This window comes from Struthio camelus, chromosome 5 (genome assembly GCF_040807025.1).
Source record: "Struthio camelus isolate bStrCam1 chromosome 5, bStrCam1.hap1, whole genome shotgun sequence".
NCBI lineage: Eukaryota > Metazoa > Chordata > Aves > Struthioniformes > Struthionidae > Struthio > Struthio camelus.
Window position 1 is genome coordinate 3,794,739 of NC_090946.1, and position 18,735 is coordinate 3,813,473.

Sequence of the window (18,735 nt, forward strand, 5' to 3'; positions counted from 1 at the left end):
GGGCGCGGAGCCACGGCAGCTTGGTTCCGAGGCGGAACCGACGGGTCCGCCCCGCGGGGCGACGTCTCCCCCCTCCCCCCCCCAACCCCGGCCCCAGCAGGCCCGTAGGGGGCGGCCAGCTGGGCCCCCCTGTCCCGTCCCACCCCAGGGGCAGCAAGGAGACAGGCTGGGCTGCGTGCCAGAACTGTTTATTGCGCGTGGTGGCGGTGGCGGGTCCCTCGGCGCCTCAGTAGGTGCTGAAGACGGCCTGGATGTGCTCCCCGTCCCGCGGCTCGTAGGCGTCGACGCCTGGGCAAGGGCACGGCGTGAGGCGGCGGCACGGCGGGCCCCCCGCCCCGGCCCCGGCCCCAGCCCCCCACCTTGGTCCAGGGCGTCCTTGCCGCTCAGCAGCCGCCAGTAGGTCTTGTCGGCGGCGCTGGCGGCCAGGCCGTGGATGGAGACCACCATGGCGCCCCAGGACGTCGCCTCGGTCTGGAAGCTGCCGCGGAGAGGCAGCGGAGGGAGGGCGGCTCGGAGGGGGTGTCCCCCCCCCAACTGCCGCCGGCTGCCCCCTCCGGCCGCGGGGCCTCACCTGAAGCGAGCGGGGTCCTGCTCCTGGGCCGCCCGCAGCACGGCCAGCAGCACGGAGCCGGCGGGGACCTGCACCCGGGTGGTGTAGTTGAAGTGGGCTCCCCGCAGCTCGTTGACGACGGAGTAATACACCGTGATGAGGGAGGCTGCGAGGGGTGGGTTGGGCGCCTCGTTAGTTCGGGAAGAGCCTGTCGGCGTGGAGCGTGGCAGGGATGGGGCCGAGGGTTGTCACCCCCACCCCTTGGTGGGGACACCATGGTGGACATCACGGGGGGCGGGGAACACCCAACCTCGGTCAGCCCTGGCCGTGCGCCCTCGAGCTGGGGACCGCGTGGTGCTCGTGGCGGCGGTGGCGGCAGCGGTGGCGGTGGTGGCGGCGGCAGCAGCAGCGGCGCAGTCCAGGCCGGCGGCATCCAGGTACGTCCTGCCCAGCAGGGCGGGCAGCACCTGGGCGATGGCCACGGGCTGCTGGAATTGGTGCTGGAGCACCACCGAGAAGGCCTGGGCGCAGTCCCACTCCCGGGGGGCATAAAATGCTGCCGTGGCGGTGAGTGCCTGCGGGGGGCAAGCGTGAGGGGCTGCGGGGGCGCGGGTGGCTGGGCCGCCCCTGGCGCGGCCAGCTCCCCCCTACCTGCAGGGCTAGCCCCATGCTGTAGATGTTCCCGATCAAGCCGTTCCCCTGCTCCTGCTCATCCAGGAAGGTGTTGGCCACCTCCGTCACCGCGTCCCGGAGAAGGTCCCGCACCTCGCTGAGGCCCGCCGCGGCCGCCTGGCCGTAGGCGCAAGTCAGCGCCAGCGCTGCCACAGCGCGGGTGTCTGCAAGGCCCTGGCATCAGCCGGCTGCCCCACGGCCGGGGGACGGAGGAGGTCGTGGGGCTGGCGAAGCGTCTTACCCACGGAGAGCCCGCTCTGGGGGCTCAGCACCTCCTTGGCCAGGATGACGGCAGCCACCTCGTAGCTACCCGTCCCCTCCAGGCACAGTGCCAGGACATCCAGGCTGACCTGGTAAAACGTGGTCTGCGGCGTGTCCTCGACCTCTGCAAAGCAGCGGGGCGCCGTGAGCCAGCGGCAAGGGGGACGCAGCGCCCCAGGAGGGCTCATGGCCATCCCCTCCCTGCCGTACCGAGGTAGGCCACCTCCTTGTCCGTCTTCTCCTGCAGCAGGCGGAGCAGGTCGACGGTGTGCCCCAGGGCCTGGACCTGCCGGGGGCTCTGGCAGGAGGAGAGGAAGGCGAGCGTGTACAGCGCCAGCTCCCCCGACGTCATATCTGCGGGGACAGAGAGCAGCCGGCAGTGCGGGCCCCAGGGACGCGGCCGAGGTGGGCACCCCCGGGCCCCCACCTACCCTTTGGGGCCCTCTCCACCGCTGCCTCCTTTAGCTGCTGGAGCAGCAGCTTGCAGCTGCTGCTGTCAGCGGCCCCGGCCAGGTTCAGCGCCAGCAGGACGCTGGGGTCGGGTGGCTCGTCCACGCCGGCAGAGCCCTCCAGGCGCTGCAGCATCCGGGAGACGGCGTCGTGCGGCGCAGCTGGAAGGAGCACGGTCGGACACCCCACAGGACGTCACCGGCAGAGCCCCGCGGGCTGCCCCGGCAGGTCCCGCGGCGGGACTGACACTCACCGCAACCGTCCGCGGCGGCGGGCGGCACCCAGCTGCCCGCCAGCCCCAGCAGGGCAACGACACCGAGGGCCGCGCAGAGCATCCTCTGGTCCGGGGGGGGGGGGTCCTGGCCTCTCCGGGCGTCCTCCCTGCTCTGAGTCGCTGACAGGACGGTGGCCGTGCCCGTCTCCGTCCGCCTGCCCCGAAGCCGCTGTCCCCGTGCCGCCCAGCACCAGCTGCTTATCTACGTGCCTGGCACGGGCGCTCAAGGGTGACTTTGAGCACTCCACCTGAGGCTTACCTGCATGGCCAGTCCTGTGCTGCAGGCATTGCCAAGGAACCCTTTGTCACTGTGAGCAAGGATCTTCTCCCGTGGGCTCTTTGCATTTCCCTTGAGGATCCCCTCTGTAAGGAAAAGTGGCCTGCTGTTGTAGAGGCAGGTTTGGCAGGGGGACAGAAATGCAGGGTTGGTGCAGAAAGCCACCAGTGCATGTTTGTGCATGCACGCACATGCATGCAGCATCCCCCCCCTCCCCAGGGCAGGGCCCTGACTTACCCCCCCGGGAGGAGCAGGGCTCTGCGGGATGGGTCCCAGCTGGGTGCAGGCTTGCAGGGGCTCCCATTGGGAGAGCTGTGGCCACCTGACTGCGGCCCCAGGTGTAAAAGCAGTTGGGGGAGGGCTGCTCATCTTCCTCTTTGCTCACGATGAAGGTTCTGGGGAGGAGGTGGCTGCTCCTCCTTCTTGCTAGTGCTTGGGCCCAAAATGCCCTGGGTAAGGGGCTGGGGAGGGGCTGATCGTTGGGGGTGAGAGGGGGGTGCTGGGGCAGCAGTCCTGTGCTGGCTGACCAGCTGGCTGGGTCCCTCTGCCCTGGGCAGGGCTGTTTGCAGCAGGGCTGCAGGTGTGGGATGTGGTGCTGGGGAGGCTGAGCACTGACTCTCCCTGTCCTGGGCTGGTGGTGCTGAGTCCAGCAGTGCCCATCCTGCCTGTTTCAGCCTCCCCGAGCCCCACTCCTGGCCCTGCGGCAGTCACAATGGCACGTGGTGGCTCACAGCTCAGTGGCACGGTGCTGCCTGCCCTCCTGGGCAGCAGCGAGCTGAGGCTGGGGGCTGGCTGCCTGGTGACTGCCATCAATGGAGACCGGCACCCACTGGAGCACCCTGCCATGGAGGTGAGATGCCTGGGGAGGGTGTCCCTGCAGAGCTGGTGTGGGGTGGGCACGGGGCTATGTTTAAGAGGATAAACAGGGGGAATAGGCTCGGGGCACCCTGGGTTGGAAGCAGGGAAGGAAACTGTGGGACTGGCCCTTTTGGGTCCCTGACAGCTGGGCTGCTGGTGCCAGCTGTTCCAAGCACCCGGTGGGATTACCTTCCCCTCTGCACATACCCGAAAAAGCATTTGCTGATTAGCCTGAGCGGAAATGCTAGCTTTCCTCATAACTGGGTGGTGAGCAGGGGTGCTGTTATCGATTCCCCTGAGATCTGGCACTGGCCTGGAGCTTTTGGGCTCTCAGGCAGGTGATGCTGCTCCTGATGGGGTTGCTGGGGACCTCCTGGGGCTGGGGAGATGGGTGGCCTGGGGACCTGCTCGCTGCTGGGGCAGCATCCCTGCAGGGGCTCTCGTCCGCTTGCTCTCCCTAGCTCTTCCCGGACCGTGACGCCCGCGCCAGCCCTGTCTCCCTCCCTGTGGACTGCCCCTACCCCAGGTGAGGGGACGCCCGGGACCCTGGGTGCCAAGCCTGCTGGCCTGCACAGGGAGGGTGCATCCGATCGGCACCCGGGAGCCCCGCAGTGGATGCTCAAGGGTGCTCTGTGTTGCAGGAGGGATGTGTCTTCTGGGACCAGCCAGCCCACCTGGGTGCCCTTGGTCTCCACTGTGTCCAAGCACAGACGCCTGCGCTTCGCCCTGGAGTTGTATGACAGTGAGTGGCCAAGACCTCCCCCTCGCCCCGCAGCAGTGCGGGAACCAGGGCAGGATGGTCCTGTGGGTGGGCAGCACGTGGGGCAGCCACCGCCGCCTGCCCCCCAGGTGCCTGGTCCTCCCGCCTGCGCCAGCCCACGTATTCCCGGGGTGACCTGATCCACGTTGAGGCCTCGGTGCGCGCCGGCCCCCGCCTGCCCTTGCGCGTCTTCGTGGACGAGTGTGTGGCCAGCCCCAGCGTGGCCTCGCCGGTCATGTACCCGATCATCGCAGACAACGGGTGAGGGCCGGGGCTGGGTAGCGCGGCCGTGGCTCCAGGGGGGTCTCTGCTGCCCCCACATCGCTGCAGAGCTGGGCTCACCCCCTGCCTCCCCGTCCCTCCAGGTGCTTGGTGGATGGGCAGCTCGGGCGCTCCCGCTTCCTCTCCCCACGGCGCGGCCGCTCCCTGCGCTTCCAGCTGGACACCTTTGTCTTCCCGAACGCCTCCAGCAGCCAGGTCGGTGCCGCAGGGTGATGTCCGCTTGCCAGCACGGGGACGGGATGCCCTGTCCCCAGAGGAGAGATGTGGGGTGGCCTCTTGCTGAGGTGCATTGGGGCCTTTCCTGGTCCCAGCAGTGGTCCAGGAGGATGCCTGTCCCTGCAGATCTACCTCCGCTGTCACCTGAAGGCCGTAGCACACAAGGCTGGCGGCGAGTCCAGCAGAGCCTGCTCGTATGACCGCGACACAGCCACCTGGCACTCCCCGGATGGGGCCAACTGCTCGTGTTGCGGCGCTCCAGCCGGCTGCGGGGGCCGGCGGCAGCGCCGGGGGGCTGGTGGCAGAGGTGAGAGCCGTGCCTGGGGCCAGGAGCCCTTCTGTGGGCATGCCTAGGCCCCATGGGGGGGGGGCATGGCCAGCCTGGCCCACGCTGCAGCATCTGGCGGGTTTCCCCTTGCAGGGCTCCTGGGGGAAACCAGCGCCCACCTCGGCCCCCTGCGGCTGCTCCTGGCTTGGCCCAGTTCGTCACCAGAGCCAAGCACGTCGCCGGAGCCGGGCACGCCACTGCTGCGCCGCCCCTCGGCCCCCGTGGTCAGAGGGGAGAGGAGGGACTCGGGTGAGTGCGAGCACCCCCTGGGGCACCCGCTGCCCTGAACCAGGGGATGCCCTGAGCCCCCCTGCACAGCCCCCCTGGCATGGGGGAGACGCTGTTTTCTGGTCGCCCTCACGGCCCCGCACTGCTATGTCTCCTGCAGGGCTGGCTCTCCCGGCGCCCGGCCCCACGCTGGCCATGGTGGCCATGGGCTCCATCCTGGCTGCCGTGGGCATGCTGGGCTGCTACTGCTCCGTGAGGCGCGGGCGCCAGGAGGGTGCTCCCGATGAGCTCCATGGCATGGCCATGGCACCCACCACATCTGGCCCTGGGAACGCTGAGCCGGGGGCGCCTGCTGCTCCCGGAAACCCCAGCATGGTGTGAGCCTCCCGTTTTAGCAATAAACCAGTGGAACGAAGGACGTGTCCGGCTGTGTGCATGAAGGGGTGGTGGGCGAGCAGGGAGGAAGGGAGGGGGGTGAAGCATGATCCCAAGGGGCTTCCCTGGTTCCCAGTGTCCCTGCGCATGGGTGGGAACTAAGCTGGTTTGTACCTGTCTTAATGCCGCTCTGTCTGGGTTATTTGCAACACCACCCCTTCCCGAACGCCGTGCATGGCTGCAGCCCCTCATCCTGAAGGGAAGGGTGGCTGGGGAAGAGGCCCAGGGAAGGATGGAGGGAGTGCTGGGAGCTGCTTGCAGGGCTGCAGGTGGGCTGGGAAGCTGCAAGAGGGGGACAAGCGGAGCAGCTGGAGAGGGCTGATGTCTGGTGTGGGAGCTCCTGGGTTGTCTTGGCATGTGGCTCTGTCGGATGCCTCCAACGCGGTCCTGGGGCTATTCATAAAAAACCTCTTTCCTCCCTCCCCTTCTCCTCGGGGCTGGGCCACCAGCTGCAAGGGCGGCTCTGCTGCTGGTGCCACGTGTTGCCTTGCTTTATCAGCATCTTGCTGCAGGGCTGTGGGTGCAGTGTTGCCTCTGGGGCAATATCGCCTGGCCCTGGTTGGTGTGCTGCTGTTTAATTGTTCACTTCTTTTATTTGTTTTCTCCCTGGCTGGAGCACTTGACTTGATAACACCAAACCCAGATAATGCACCAAGTGCTACGGGGCCAAGAGCAGAGCCTGGGTGAGGGCAGTGGAGCTGCCCCAGTGGCAGCAGCTGGGGAACAGCTGCCGGGAGCCTGCTTCGCCCAAGGGAGCTTGGCTGAGAGGAGAACAGGTCATTGCCTATAAACACACTGGTGCAGTGCGACATCGGAGGGGGGAACGTTTTTCTTCCTCTTGTATTTCAGAGGTTTTGTATCTCCCCCTGCCAAAGGAAGGGTCCTGGGCTGGACCAAGGACCTCCAAGGAAAGGTTTGCTTTTTAACAGAGGGAAAAGGTTGGCTTTTAATGGCAAAAAAGACAGACAAGACCAGAAGCATCCCAAGGAAGTGCCTTTTCTCCAAGGCCACATCCTTTAGCCACCCCAGCTGGCCTTGGCAAACACTGCAGCTGCTCAAACCAGAGTTAATAATTCAGCACCCGTTTCTGGCTCAGCTCCTTTTTCTGTTTAACCATAATGAGGAGGAAATAGCAGAGACCAAGGTGGGGTTCATCTCTGCTAGCTTCCCATGGCCCAGCTGGAAATCGCTTCCCTCTGTACCTAGCAGACCTATTTGTCTCCCTGGGGTGCGATTCAGCCAGTGTTTGGTGATGGCAGTGAATCCCCTCAGCCCGTATCCATTTCTTCCCACTTACTATTGAGGACGTGCAAGCAACTGCCTAGGAGTTAGAGCTCTCTGCTGAAAGGCAGGTGGCACTGCTGTGGCACTGGGACGCGCACCCTGCTGCTTGCAGGGTTTCTCTCCCCAGCTATTTTTGCACAAGGGTGTTTCTGCACGTGGGACAAGAGGGGTGAGGGGGCTCCTGTGCACAGCTGTGCTTGGACTTGCTAGCGGCATGTCTGTCTCCTGGTTTGCTGGGTCCCCTCTGCCACAGAGGGAGCAGCTCCTGTGCAGGCAGAGTACCTGCTTGTTTACCCCCTGCCAGGCTCCTTTGCTTGCTCCTTATTTGATTCTACGAAGCAAAGCTTTCATTTCTGCTTTTCTCAGAAAACACGTGACCTACCTCCCAGCACAGCCCCGGCTGGCAGTGGGGGGATCTCCCTGCGCTTGCTCCCAGCCCCTTTTTGGTCCCATCCCCTGGATCAGTCCCTGTTCTGGCAGCTTGGCTCCCACCACGCGCCCTGCTTTTGCAGGCCCCAGAGCAGAGGTGAGGGTGAGACAGCCTGTTTGCAGCTTGGATGCCGCTCACCACCTACCCAGTCACCCCTTGGAGTGGCCCACAGCCAGCCCAGGCTGGGCGCACCGCGTCGGCCAAGTGCTGGGTAATGGGGGTAAGTCATGGCGGGCCAGTTGCCTTCCCCCGGCATTGCTAGCCCCTGTAGGCAACCCATATCCTTTAAGGGGCTGCTCATGTGCCTCTTAGCCCAGCATGGAAGGCTTTGGCCAGGCCTGAGGCTTATGGCTGTTGTGGTTGTGCTCATCCCCTTTGGGTGTTTCCTTCCATGCAGGTGGTACAGTTCTTCATCGGGCTCGTGCTCCTCGGGCTTGGTGGCACCTTGTTCTTTGCTTCCAGCAACTACAACTTATGCATTGCCTACTGGTACCCGCTCTGGGGGGCTGCGCTGGTAAGTAGGAAACTGGGAAGGCTTTGCTGGAGGAACTGGGGAGGCAAGACTTTGGCACATATTCTTCTCTTCCTTCCAGTATGTCATCTCTGGCTATTACAACTCTTCCATTGCTACAGATTCTTCAAGATGTCTGGTGAGTGGGAGAGGGGTGGAGGTCTCTGCCTGCTCCAGTAACCCCAGGGCAGTGGCTGTTCCCCTCCCCAAAGGGCCCCTCTGAGTCCCAGCTGGGGCCCCTCAGAGGTGGGAAGAGGTTAGAGCTGCATGACAAGGCCAGAGCCTAGACTAACTCCGGCTCGGTCTCAACCAAACTGCTAGTGTTGGCATGGCTAACCCTGCCTCTGCCCCTCTAGGTGTCCTGCAGTGCTGTTTCCAGCTGCCTCAGCTTCTTTGCCTCACTGATAGGAACTGTGCTTCTGGCCCGGGACCTGGTGAAGGTTTCCTTCCTCTACCCGCTCCCAGGCAGCTCTACGGTGTTCCTGTACTGCGAGAGGAGCCACCTCCCGGCTGAGCACTGTCGCAGGTTCCTGACCTATGAGCTGGTGAGCTGGCGCGTGCTGGCAGGATGGGCAGGGGAGCCAGTGTGCAGGTGCAGACAACACTGGGGCCAAGCTAGTGATGCAGTCCCCTGTTGTCCCCACTGAGAGCGGGGCTGGCAGCATTTGGGCTCCCCAGGATTGCTTAACCCCCTACCCCGGGACAGGCTGGGGGCTGACCTGCTGAGAGCAGCTCTGCAGAGAAGGACCTGGGAGTTAACAAGTTGACCATGAGTCAGCAATGTGCCCTTGTGGCCAAGAAGGCCAATGGCATCCTGGGCTGCATTAGGCAAGGCATTGTCAGGGAGGTGATCCTGCCCTTCTACTCAGCCCTGGTAAGGCCATGTCTGGGGTGCTGTGTGCTGTTCTGGACTCCCTAATACAAGAGAGACACGGAGCTCCTGGAGTGAGTCCAGCAAAGGGCTCCTAAGATGATGAAGGGACTGGGGCATCTCTCATCTGAGGAAAGGCTGGGAGAGCTGGGCCTGTTCAGCCTGGAGAGAAGACAGAGAGAGGATCTGATAAGTATCTGAGTATAAGTGTATAAGTATCTGAGGGAAGGGCGTCAAGAGGATGGGGCCAGACTCTTCAGCAGTGTTCAGTGATAGGATGAGAGGCAACGGGCGCAAACTGAAACACAGGAAGGTCTGTCTGAACATAATGAAAAATTTTTTCCTGTGAGGGTGACTGAGCACTGGAGCAGGTTGCCCAGAAAGGTTGTGGCATCTCCATCCTTGGAGATGATCAAAAGCCATCTGGATGTGGTCCTGGGTGACCTGCTGTAGGTGACCCAGCTTGAGCAGGGGGTTGGACTAGAGGAACTCCAGAGGTCCCTGCCAAGCTCAACTGTTCTGTGACTGTCTCCTTCCTGTCGTCTTTGCACAGGGGTTGCTGTTGCTGATGATTATCTTCACTGTTTTTGAGATGACTATCTCTTCCATCATGTTCAGCTACAGCCTGGTAAGGATGCCTGCTCTGTCCCTAGCAGCTAGAGGCAGCACCCATCGGGGGGAGAGGAGGGCTGTGTGTGTGTGTGTGTGTGGCGGCAAGGGGGGCAGCAGGGACTAACATCCTCCTGGCTCTCGATGCAGAAAGACAGAAGCTTGGACCATCAGCCCACGCAGCAGGCTTTCCCATTGCTGGAAGCTTGGCCTCAGCAAGATGTGGCTGGGACCAGTCCCTTTCAGCTGTCCTATGGGCTCCCGCCACCATACACCAAAGAAAACTTCCCCTCAGAGCACCAGGACGTTTGATTTCCCCGGTGTTTTCAGGAGCATGCTGGAATGCAGATGAACCCTTTCTGCTCACCTCAATACCTGCAACACCTGATGAGGATGAATGTGGCTCCTCCTGGCTCTCAAGGATAGAGATCGGGTGGGCATTGGTGACCCACCACCTGCTTTTGCGTTAGCCTCTTCTCTGGGGGGTTGCAAACCTGAGCCAATGGGGGAAGAAGGGACCTGAAAACACAGGGTTTTCTCACGTGTGTCCTGAGTCCTGGAAGCCACTGGGATAGGAGGCAGTGAATTGAAAGGGAGGTACCACGCTCATGAGCCAGAGGATGGAGCACAATCGTGCTGGATGTAGCGCCCTTCTTGCCTGCCTGATGCTGTTCCCACTACTTGCATAGTTTTCCTCTTGGGCTGCAAATTTTCTGAGCTTGGTCCTACTGCTATCTCTGCATGAACTCTGTGGAACACCTGAGAGTGTGGAAATTTTTTTTCCCCCCCTATCTTAAACTGTGGTGCTCTCTTGAGTAGATGTGTCCTTGCCTGGCTGGGCAGGAACGCCCTCAAAGAAATAGCTCCCCTGGGCTGGCTCCCCAACAGCAGGCCTGGCAGCCTTGGGCTGGAGCTTGAGCTCGGCTGGTGCAATGTGACTGCTAGACTCATTTGGTCTGGTTCCCAATCCCTCCCCTTGCCCTCCAAGCTGCAGAGACCTGATAAGATAAAGAGAAGTTAAAGGAGGAGAGGTGGGTGGGCATCGGTGCTGCTGTGGGCTCCTGGCACTAGTCCCTGGGGCTGGGCAGGATCTGCTCTGACTCCCATGTGGGAGCTTCCCCAGCTTTGCCCCAGTAGCCTCTTCCCAGCTTGCCTATGCCAGGGTAAGGAGCAGGGTTGCTGCCAGTAGCACTTGAGTGTGCTGGGTAGCAGGACTGATAAAGCTGTAAGACAGCTCTGTGGCACCACCAGGGAAATTTGGACCCTCTCCCTGGCCAAAAAGCCCCAAATCCTAGGATCCAAGGGGAAGCTGCACCCTCCCCCAGCCCCAAATGCTGCCCGCCGGGCTGGCGAAGGAGCTGAGTGGCTGGAGCTGCTCTCTGCAGCCTCCCCCTGCCTCACCAAGTGCTGCGAGCTCCTCAGGGAAGACTTATTTCTGTGCCTAATGGCTTTGATGGATCTTTCTTCCAGGAACTTGCTGTGGTGCTTTGCTCTCCCGCCCCTGCTTCTTTTGAGCCCCTGTAAACATTTTATCTTGCTGGGCCAGTTTCAAGGGGAGGTGGGGACAGTTCTCGGCTAGACTTAGCTCAGCCAAGGGAGGTGCCCCCCATCCCTAGGGCTGTGGGTCGCTGCCTTCTCCGCTCCCCAGGGCGTTTCACAGGGGAGGTGGAGAGCCCTGGGGCAGGGGGTATTTCTCAGAGCACCTGAGCAGTGGGGCCGGATGGGGGTCAAGGGGCACCAGCCGGCAGCTCTCTGACCCCTGCCCCAGCCCCCTTCCCCAGCTTGCCCCCATCGCTCGGTTCTTGCCCTTAGGCAGCATCTCAGCTGTGTACATCACTGAGCGGCTGCCCAGCCGTGAGGTCCCCAGTGGGGGGGGGAGGGGCTTAGTGGGGCTTTCTGTGCTGTCCTGCTCCCCTGGTTCCCTCATCGCCCTGGCCTGCTGCCTGCCCCCAGGCAGCCCCAGGTGTGCTGGGGGGTGAGGTCTGAGCTGCGTTCCCCTTTTCGGCCGGTCTCTGAGACCACCTGTGGCTGGGAGCAGTGGGACTGTGGTACGTCGTGTCCCTTGTTCCCCCTCCCCAGTGTTATGTCCACTCTTTTGGGGGTCTGGATGGGTTTGCAGGGATGCTCTGGGGACCACCGCTCCATGTCCAGCCTCCCAGCTCCATCGGAGGCAGGCAGCAAGCGCGGGGGGGGTCTCCTGTTTCGGCAAGGCTCGTGCATCCCTGCAGCATCCCCTTCCAGGCAGCGAGGGGCCCCGGGGCAGCACGGACCCCCGTCCGGCAAGTGAGCCGGCCGGCCACGCGTGGGTCAGCCCGGGGATGCTGCAATCTCGCTGCCTCTGACGACACACCGGGCTGCGCCAATCGGCGCTCGCCGGAGCGGGATGTAGGGCAGCCCCGCTGCTCCCGAGCCAGCGGGGACGGGGGCTGTGCCGGGGGGGCCGCCGCAGGCCGGCCAGCTGCGCCCATGCAAGGCATGGGGACCTTGCGGCTGGGCAGCCGCTCGGTGATGTACACGGCTGAGACGCTGCCCAAGGGCAAGAACCGAGTGATGGGGGTGAGTCGGGGAAGGGGGCTGGGGCGGGGGTCAGAGAGCTGCCGGCTGGTGCCCCCAACTCCTTGGCGGGGACAGGACGCGCTTTCCTGGCCCGTCTGGGGGCTGCTAGGAGGTGATGCTCAGCCCCTCCACCCCCGTTGTCGAGGCTGGAGCTGGTCATGGAGGACCTCATCCTGGAGGGCTGGCAAGAGATGGGGGGGATGCAATGGGGGGGGCTGCACCCGAGGGATCCCCTGTCCTTTCTGGAGAGCTGCAAGGGAGGGGGGCTGAGATGAGCCCCTGGGAATGGGGCTGCAGCGACATCCCCTCCAGCCTGGGCTCCCCCGTCACTGCAGCACTGCCAAGTGGGGGCTGCTCCAGGGCAGCTCAGCTGGGGGATGCGGGGGGAGACCAGTGAGGTGAAGGGATGTCCGGCCAAGCACCCCTGTCTCCGTGCTGGGGGGTGTGTGAACGTGCCCCACTTTCTCTCCCTGCCTCCTCCCTCAGACCATTCAGATCATGACCGGCTTCATGCACATCGGCTTCGGGATCGTCCTAACGACGCTCACCAACGTCTACACCTCCGTCTTCGTCATCGGCGAGATCCCCTTCCTGGGCGGCGTGTCTGTGCGTGACAGCAGGGCTGGTGGGGGGGATGCTCCCCGGGACCCCTAGGGCTCCCAGGATTCCCTAGCCTGCTGGGGACCGGGCACGTGGGGGGCTCAAGTTCAGTGGCTCAGTACAGTGAATTGCAGCAAAATGTAAGGACTAGCAGTCTATGAAAGCATCCGGCCCTTCTGCCTGCAAGGCGGGGGGGGTCCCCGTCCCTGGAAGAGCCACGGGAAAGCCAGTGCTCAGCCACGAGGCTGCGGTGGTGGGCGGCTGTTTAACGCCACCATGCCCAAGGGGATGTACAGCTGAGAGTGGGGTGGAGGGGCAGCGCTGTGGCCGACCGCCCGCCTTTCTCCCTCGGTGCAGTTCATCATCTCGGGCTGCCTGTCCATTGGAGCGGAGAAGAGCCCCACAGAGTGTGCGGTGAGTGTCCACGGCCTGTCACAGCGACAGGGTGGCTTGCCCGGTCCGGCTGGGAGCCGGGCGTCCCCGCCAAGCATGGGGAAAGGGCTTTTACCCCTGCGCCAAAACCCCTGCCCGTCTCCCCGTGGCCACAGGTGAAGGGCAGCCAGACCATGAACGTCATCAGTGCCATCTTCGCACTGCTGGGCATTGTTGCTTTCATCATAGACCTGAACCTGAACGGGCTTTACCGCTCCGGCTTTGACTACTACAGCTATCTCATCATGGTAAGCAGTAGCACAGCTGGCTCTGCTGTTTAGGACTGACTGGAGGTGGAGCTGTGAAACACTCACCCCCAAGATGTGGGGTGGGATCTGTGCTGCACTTCCACTGGGGCTTGGCAGCGCTGCAGATCCTCACCCTCCTGGCTGGGCGCTGCCGGGAGCAGAGCCAAAGGGGCTGAGGGTTGGCGAGCGTGCATGCCGGCGATGCTCACGGGCGCTTTCCCCCGGCCTGGAGCTCGCAGGGAACGGGATCTCCATCGTGCTGCTCATCTTCACCATCCTGGAGTTCTGCATTGCTGTTGCCACTGCGAATTTCTGGTGCCGGGCCACTCGCCTCAGCTCCAACGAGGTAGGTAGAGGTGGTGAAGCGAGCCTGAGCAGAAGCTTCTGGCCACGCAGGTCCCGACAGCGAGCTCCATCTCCTCCTCCCTCGCAGGCCATGCTGATCGTGCCCAGCACCACCCGGGCGGACCTGGCGGTGCCCCCGACGGACCTGCCCCAGCCGCCCAGCTACACTGAGGTGAGCTATGAGCCCAAGGAGTGGGTCAGCTGGGAGCGGAGCTGGGGTGCAGGGGGCCACGGGGCAGGCAGCTCCCAGAAGCAGCAGCCACCATTTCCTTCTTCTTCTTGCAGCTGGTTGCCCCGGATGTCTAGCCAGGTGACGCGTCTCGAGGATGTCCCGTGCGCCTGGGCGCGTGGCACAGAGCCGAAGAGCAGCGCTGGGTTGCCTCCTCGCGCTGGATCCTGCCTCTGCGCTCCCCAACCCGCTGCCCCCAACCGGCTGCTGCTGCTGGAGCGGTCCGGCTGCCGCAGGCGCAGCGCCCTGCCCCGGGGCGAGGGCCGAAGGCTGTGCGCATCCTCCTCCCAACGCGTGGCCGTGCCCGTGACCCAGCCGGCCCTGAGTTGGCGACCCTCCTGTGGACATCCCCTGTGGTGGCGGGGCAGCTTTTTACTCATCTTCCTCCCCTGCTCCCACGTCCCATGTTGCCTCAAGGAGGGGCTTTTTTTTGCCCACTGGCTGCTTTTGAGAAGGGTCTTACTTGGGGGGGGGAGGGTATCTTGGGACCTCACGGGATGTTTCTGCCAGCCATTAAATACCTGACTGGCTACTGGGGTTCATTAATATGAAGTGACCTTCCAGAGGTCTGGTAGCAACGTAACAGGTAGCTTAGAGAAACCCCTGATCCGATGTACGCCAGGAGCTGTGTGGATAGCCTGTATCTGACTCGGTCTTCTACCTCGGGTTGTACCCTGTTGGCTTTATTTTATCTTTGAAATAAATGCTCTGGTCGGACCTTGGTGTTCTCCTTTGCCAGGTCTTTCGTGAAGTGGGAGCTGCAAAATCCTCCCTCGGGCCAAAACTCTCCGGCCAGCCCTCCTCCGGAGCTGGCCATCCATGTGCCGAGGTCCGTGCTGCACCTGGTCAGGGTGAGGGGTTCGTCTCATTCAGCTTTAAAGCTCCTTTAGGAGCCAGGCTGCCAAAGGATGGAGATGGGCATCCTTGGAGGGTACTTCAGACCTGGGCAGCAGAGGATAGCAGTGATTTCAGTGGGGACCGGCCCGCTGGAAATGTTGGGACACCAACACACTCCTGTGTCTCCGTTCCTATGTCCTGCTCCCTACAGCAACCAAATCTGCACACCAAAATCTGCCACCCTGCTCCTTTCCAGGAACAATGCCCTATGGTCATCTCCCTTCTGGCTTCGGCCACTTTGGGGGCTATGGTGAGCCTGAGAGCCAGCACCTCTCAAGCGACGGCGCCTCAGACTGAGCTGGAAAGGTTAAAGGAAGACGGGAAAGTTCAAGGATGTCTCTGAGAGCAGCTGGCTATATATAGTGCTCCCGGAGCAGCTGCTCTGCTTGCAGAGATGACAGCAGCTCCTTCGATTTCACGGTGCCGCGTTGCCTTGCACAGGCTGAGGAGCTGCCTCCGGGCTGCTCTCAGCAGAAGGGCACCAAGCGCCGGGCTCAGGCAAAGAGCCGCAGCATGAGGCTGCTGTTAACTCAGCGCTAATGCGAAGCAAGCCAGCGTGGCAGACTGGCGCTGGCCCTGGGGCAAAGCACGCTGCAAAGCGACCGAGCAAAGAGTTGGTGGCTGTGAGAGCGAAGGGAGCCTTGCACAAGCAGCCAGGGAGACGGCGGCTAGTGGGAACAGCTCCTGGTGTCGGAGGTGCCCCCGGGGCTGCCTGCCGGCCCAGGACATGGCTGGGGTCTGGTATTGCTGCTGGCGTAAGGCCCTTTCCAGGCTGACGGTGGGGCTCAGGCTGCCAGAAACAGTTCCCGTCCTGCTCCCCTGATGCAACCTCCATGCCGGCAGCCGGCTGTCTGTGGCGTGCGGTACCCTCAAGCCCCTTGGCAGCTCCCCGGAGGAGGGCACCGAGGGGACCTGCCAGCCCTCTGCGAACAGCCATGGCACATGCTTCCCCTCCCTGGAAGGCTGTGAATGGGCTGGGTGATCCCCTGAACCTAAAAGAGCGCCAGTGATCCCCAGAAAGTCACTGATCCGGCAGGTTTTGAGATGGCTCTCAGCCCGTTTTTAACAAGCACCGAGGTTTGTCAGCTCCCGATGAGCTTGTTACTGACTGGGACACAGGCACCTTCCTCCCACAGCAGCTGGGGTGCTCGAGGCCAACGAAGGGTGACAGAGGTGCCAAGCCCCCACATGTCTGCACGGTGCCTGGAGAGCCCTGGAATCCTCCAAAAGACATTTGGGGTGGAGTTAAATGTTTTCTTTCTCATTTCAAACAACCACACGCATGCACGCACACACACACAGTGCTCAGCCGAAATCTCATGGATTATTCACTCATTGTCAGTTATTTCTGTTCTCAGCTCTGAAAAAATAATGAGCCGGGTTCAGTGGAAGAAGCCCCAGAGATTCAGGGAATATGGACAAACAGGCTGTCTCGGATCTGATTTACGGCCCATTATGACTCCTGATCCTCAGTGGTGCCTCCAGAGCCTCCTGCTCTGGGGTGGCTGGCAGGGAGGCACCCGCAGCGTCGCGGGGCTCCGAGAAGCAGGTTTGGAGCCCAGGAGCCGGCAGCACCAGGGTCAGTCAGGTCTGTCTGTAAAGCTGCTTCTAATGCTGATCGATAGAGTGGGATTTGTAGACTTTCAGTGAAATTACAGTCAGGTCAGGCCAGCCTCCCCAGACAGCCCAGAGTCTGTCCAGGCCCCAGCTCCTCCCCGGCGGGCTGACGCTGAGGATAAGGAGCAAGGCAGGGGCCAGAGCATCTCTCCAGCCACTCCTGCATCCATTTCTGGCTTGGACTTGTGTCCACAGCTTTGTGCTCAACATGCATTTCTGTGAAATCAGATGTTAACACCATAATAACCAAAAGCCCACACGGTAACTTGGGGATCTCTATACCCAGGGCTTGTTTCTACCGGCTTTCAAAGTTTTCCACTGCTTTGCTGTGTTTCAGTGCAACTTGCTCCCTTACATGCAGAAATATGCATGCATGGAAATGTATGTATTTTCTGCATGCGCACATCTATGTTTTGCTGCCTAGGGGGAGGAAGGGGCATCTCCTGGGAGCGAGTCACCCACAACGCGGCATGCCGGGGCCAGGGACAGCACATGGCACGGGTCAGAACCCGGCAGGGCAATGAGGGGGGCATGCTCGGCCCAAGCGCGGTGCTGGCGAGCCAGCAGGGTGGTGGCACTGCGAGGGCCATAAAAAGGGTGGAGAGGCAGGCAGGGGGTAGTGACTGGTGAGGCAGCAGGGCAAAGGCTGGCAGCCGATGCGCCCCGTGCCGGTGAGAGCGGGGCTTGCTGGGAGCGCGGTGAGTGCCCCATGCCGGGCGGAGAAACAGGGAGATGCCTTCGCCACAGGCATGGTGGCTGGCAAGATGATAGCGAGGATGGCAGAAGGATGGGGGATTTGCTCCTCTGTGCTCAGGGCCCATGGGAAACCCGGGGGGCCCACAGGGCTTGGGGCTCACTCCCAGGAGAGCTCTGCTTGGCGGAGCAGCTGTTCTGCCCTGAGCCCTGGTGCCACTGGTGGGACTCCCCCTGCCTCTGGCAGCACCTCTGTGGGCTGGGGGAGCCGGAGAGATGCCCAGCACACTGGTCCCTGCGTCCCCTGCCCTGCCCTGCCCTGCACTGCCCCGAAAAATGCTTTGGGCTTGTCCCAGCGCAGCCCTCGAAGCATGTTAAAGCATTTATTTATGGCATTCGCAACAGCTGCTGCAGCTGCAAGCCGACCCTGAAGACAGGACCAGTGTCTCTCCCTCTGTGTCAGCTGGGTTTGCTCAGAAAGGTCTGGCTTTCTCCTCCTTGGGTTGGGGGCTGAAACCACATCTGGGAGCTGTCAATGTTCCCCAGGGACCACATCCCTACACCGGCTCCCACAAGCAGACCTAGGATCGACCTCCCGTACGTATCTGCTCACCCCTCTGAACATGTGCTGCGGCCCTCAGACATGCCTGAGGGCCAAAGGACTGCTTGGCTCATCCTGGCGGTCCCGAGTAGGTCCCCTCTTAGAGGGTAAGAAAAGTAAAGACAGGGCAGCTGGCAGATGAGCAGGCTTGTGCTCTTTGGGGTGGAAAAGACAGCTGGAAAAGAGGTCTAGGAGAGCATGTGAGGCAGCCAAAGATGAAAAGGAAATGCTGGTTCCCTATCTTTATTTGATATGCAGGGAACGTCAAGTGAAGCGAGCTGGCTGGGAAGGGGCTGCAGGAGGGGTTTCTGCACCCCACAATCAGTGAAATGGGCGACACAGAGCTGAAAAGGCTCAGAGATCAGCCAAGCAATTTGGCATGGAAGGGGAGAATAAAACCCACTGAGGGCTACCAAGAGCTGGTTCAAAGCTGCAACACGTCCCCCGTTCGCCCTGCTGCTGGCGCTGGGTGAAGGGGATGGTGCTGAGCAGCTGGCTGCATGTCCTCTTTGTTGCAGCACCTGGGTGGCGGTGCTGGGGACCATGTCCAGAGAGCCCTTTGCTGCCTTCCCTCCCTACACCACTCAGGAGCCCATGCTGGTGGGGCAGGGGGCAGTGCTGTGGGGCAGCCACTGCAGGCTGGTGCCGAGTGCATCCCAAAAGCAGAGCTCAGCGTGCTGGGGGTAAGTGAGAGTGCCTGCCAGCCCTTGCCCCCCTGCCGGGCTTGCAGCCACTTCCAGGCATTCCCATGTCCCTTCTCCTCCCAAGGGCCCCCAGCTCCTCCTCGGCTTTGCTCACGGCGGTGCTGGCGGTGTCCTCATCTCCTTCACCAGTGAGCTGGTGGAGATGCTGACCATGGACTCCTGATACCTCTTCTCGGGGGGGAACTCTAGGTGAGGACCCTGTCGGCCAGGGCTGGAGCAGGGAGAAGGGGATGATGCCCCAGGTGGGAAGGGCAACAGGGCATGCAGCAAGCTCTGGGTGTCCCAGGACACGTGCGATGACCCTGACCATGCGCAGCTTCCCTGGGACCATGCCTTGCAGAGGGGGTAAAGCCCCCAGCCACCCCTAACCCAGCAGGGGACAGACATGTCCCCTTGCTTTCAGGATAGTGCCTGCTCTGTCATGCCCACATCCTCCTTTCCAAACATTTCATCTCCTCTGGCTCCTGCTCCATGGTGGCAGAGAAGAACCAGGGCACCTATGTGGTAAGTGGAGACA

The 18,735-nt window shown here is 62.5% G+C and overlaps 3 protein-coding genes across 11 annotated transcripts; 2 read left to right on the top strand and 1 right to left on the bottom strand.

The window, feature by feature from the left end:
* Positions 1-49: 49 nt before the first annotated feature.
* Positions 50-2,860, bottom strand: CBLIF (cobalamin binding intrinsic factor). Of its 4 annotated transcripts, none has more exons than XM_068944167.1 (10): positions 2,467-2,860; positions 2,187-2,319; positions 1,915-2,094; positions 1,694-1,837; positions 1,464-1,607; positions 1,202-1,386; positions 861-1,125; positions 572-758; positions 360-478; positions 50-288 (listed from the first exon to the last, which is right to left on the bottom strand). In XM_068944167.1, the coding sequence occupies exons 1-10, from the start codon at positions 2,851-2,853 to the stop codon at positions 227-229; spliced, it is 1,806 nt and encodes a 601-aa protein (XP_068800268.1). In that variant the 5' UTR covers positions 2,854-2,860; the 3' UTR covers positions 50-226. The 4 variants fall into 4 exon arrangements, with proteins under 4 accessions (XP_068800268.1, XP_068800269.1, XP_068800270.1 ...); XM_068944168.1 differs by having other exon boundaries at positions 104-288; positions 572-716; positions 2,467-2,858; XM_068944169.1 differs by lacking the exon at positions 2,467-2,860 and having other exon boundaries at positions 106-288.
* Positions 1,767-5,565, top strand: LOC104151142 (zona pellucida sperm-binding protein 3-like). Of its 2 annotated transcripts, none has more exons than XM_068944178.1 (9): positions 1,767-1,888; positions 3,159-3,334; positions 3,804-3,868; positions 3,984-4,084; positions 4,192-4,363; positions 4,468-4,579; positions 4,727-4,907; positions 5,022-5,177; positions 5,317-5,565. In XM_068944178.1, exons 2-9 carry the CDS (start codon positions 3,197-3,199, stop codon positions 5,535-5,537), a joined length of 1,146 nt encoding a protein of 381 aa, XP_068800279.1. In that variant the 5' UTR covers positions 1,767-1,888; positions 3,159-3,196; the 3' UTR covers positions 5,538-5,565. The 2 variants fall into 2 exon arrangements, with proteins under 2 accessions (XP_068800279.1, XP_068800278.1); XM_068944177.1 differs by having other exon boundaries at positions 1,834-2,517.
* A 1,693-nt stretch (positions 5,566-7,258) lies between these two features.
* On the top strand, positions 7,259-14,421 carry LOC104151143 (membrane-spanning 4-domains subfamily A member 12). Of its 5 annotated transcripts, none has more exons than XR_011141215.1 (11): positions 7,259-7,525; positions 7,703-7,819; positions 7,899-7,955; positions 8,173-8,361; positions 9,241-9,315; positions 12,339-12,458; positions 12,810-12,866; positions 13,001-13,132; positions 13,372-13,478; positions 13,566-13,649; positions 13,763-14,421. XR_011141215.1 is itself a non-coding variant. In XM_009685751.2 (11 exons), exons 1-11 carry the CDS (start codon positions 7,433-7,435, stop codon positions 13,781-13,783), a joined length of 1,059 nt encoding a protein of 352 aa, XP_009684046.2. In that variant the 5' UTR covers positions 7,259-7,432; the 3' UTR covers positions 13,784-14,421. The 5 variants fall into 5 exon arrangements, 3 of the variants coding, with proteins under 3 accessions (XP_009684046.2, XP_068800280.1, XP_068800281.1); XM_009685751.2 differs by having other exon boundaries at positions 13,365-13,478; XM_068944179.1 differs by lacking the exon at positions 13,372-13,478 and having other exon boundaries at positions 13,529-13,649.
* The last annotated feature ends 4,314 nt before the right edge of the window (positions 14,422-18,735 follow it).

Coding starts and splice junctions, on each gene's coding strand:
- CBLIF (XM_068944167.1), bottom strand. CDS start 2,853: ATGAGCAGCCCTCCCCCAACTGCTTTTACACCTGGGGCCGCAGTCAGG. Junction 1,126..1,201: donor GCATGGGGCTAGCCCTGCAG/GTAGGGGGGAGC, acceptor TGCCCCCCGCAG/GCACTCACCGCCACGGCAGC. Junction 759..860: donor CACGGCCAGGGCTGACCGAG/GTTGGGTGTTCC, acceptor CCACGCCGACAG/GCTCTTCCCGAACTAACGAG.
- LOC104151142 (XM_068944178.1), top strand. CDS start 3,197: ATGGCACGTGGTGGCTCACAGCTCAGTGGCACGGTGCTGCCTGCCCTC. Junction 4,085..4,191: donor CGCCCTGGAGTTGTATGACA/GTGAGTGGCCAA, acceptor CCTGCCCCCCAG/GTGCCTGGTCCTCCCGCCTG. Junction 4,580..4,726: donor CGAACGCCTCCAGCAGCCAG/GTCGGTGCCGCA, acceptor CTGTCCCTGCAG/ATCTACCTCCGCTGTCACCT.
- LOC104151143 (XM_009685751.2), top strand. CDS start 7,433: ATGCCGCTCACCACCTACCCAGTCACCCCTTGGAGTGGCCCACAGCCA. Junction 7,956..8,172: donor CAGATTCTTCAAGATGTCTG/GTGAGTGGGAGA, acceptor CTGCCCCTCTAG/GTGTCCTGCAGTGCTGTTTC. Junction 9,316..12,338: donor TCATGTTCAGCTACAGCCTG/GTAAGGATGCCT, acceptor CTCCTCCCTCAG/ACCATTCAGATCATGACCGG.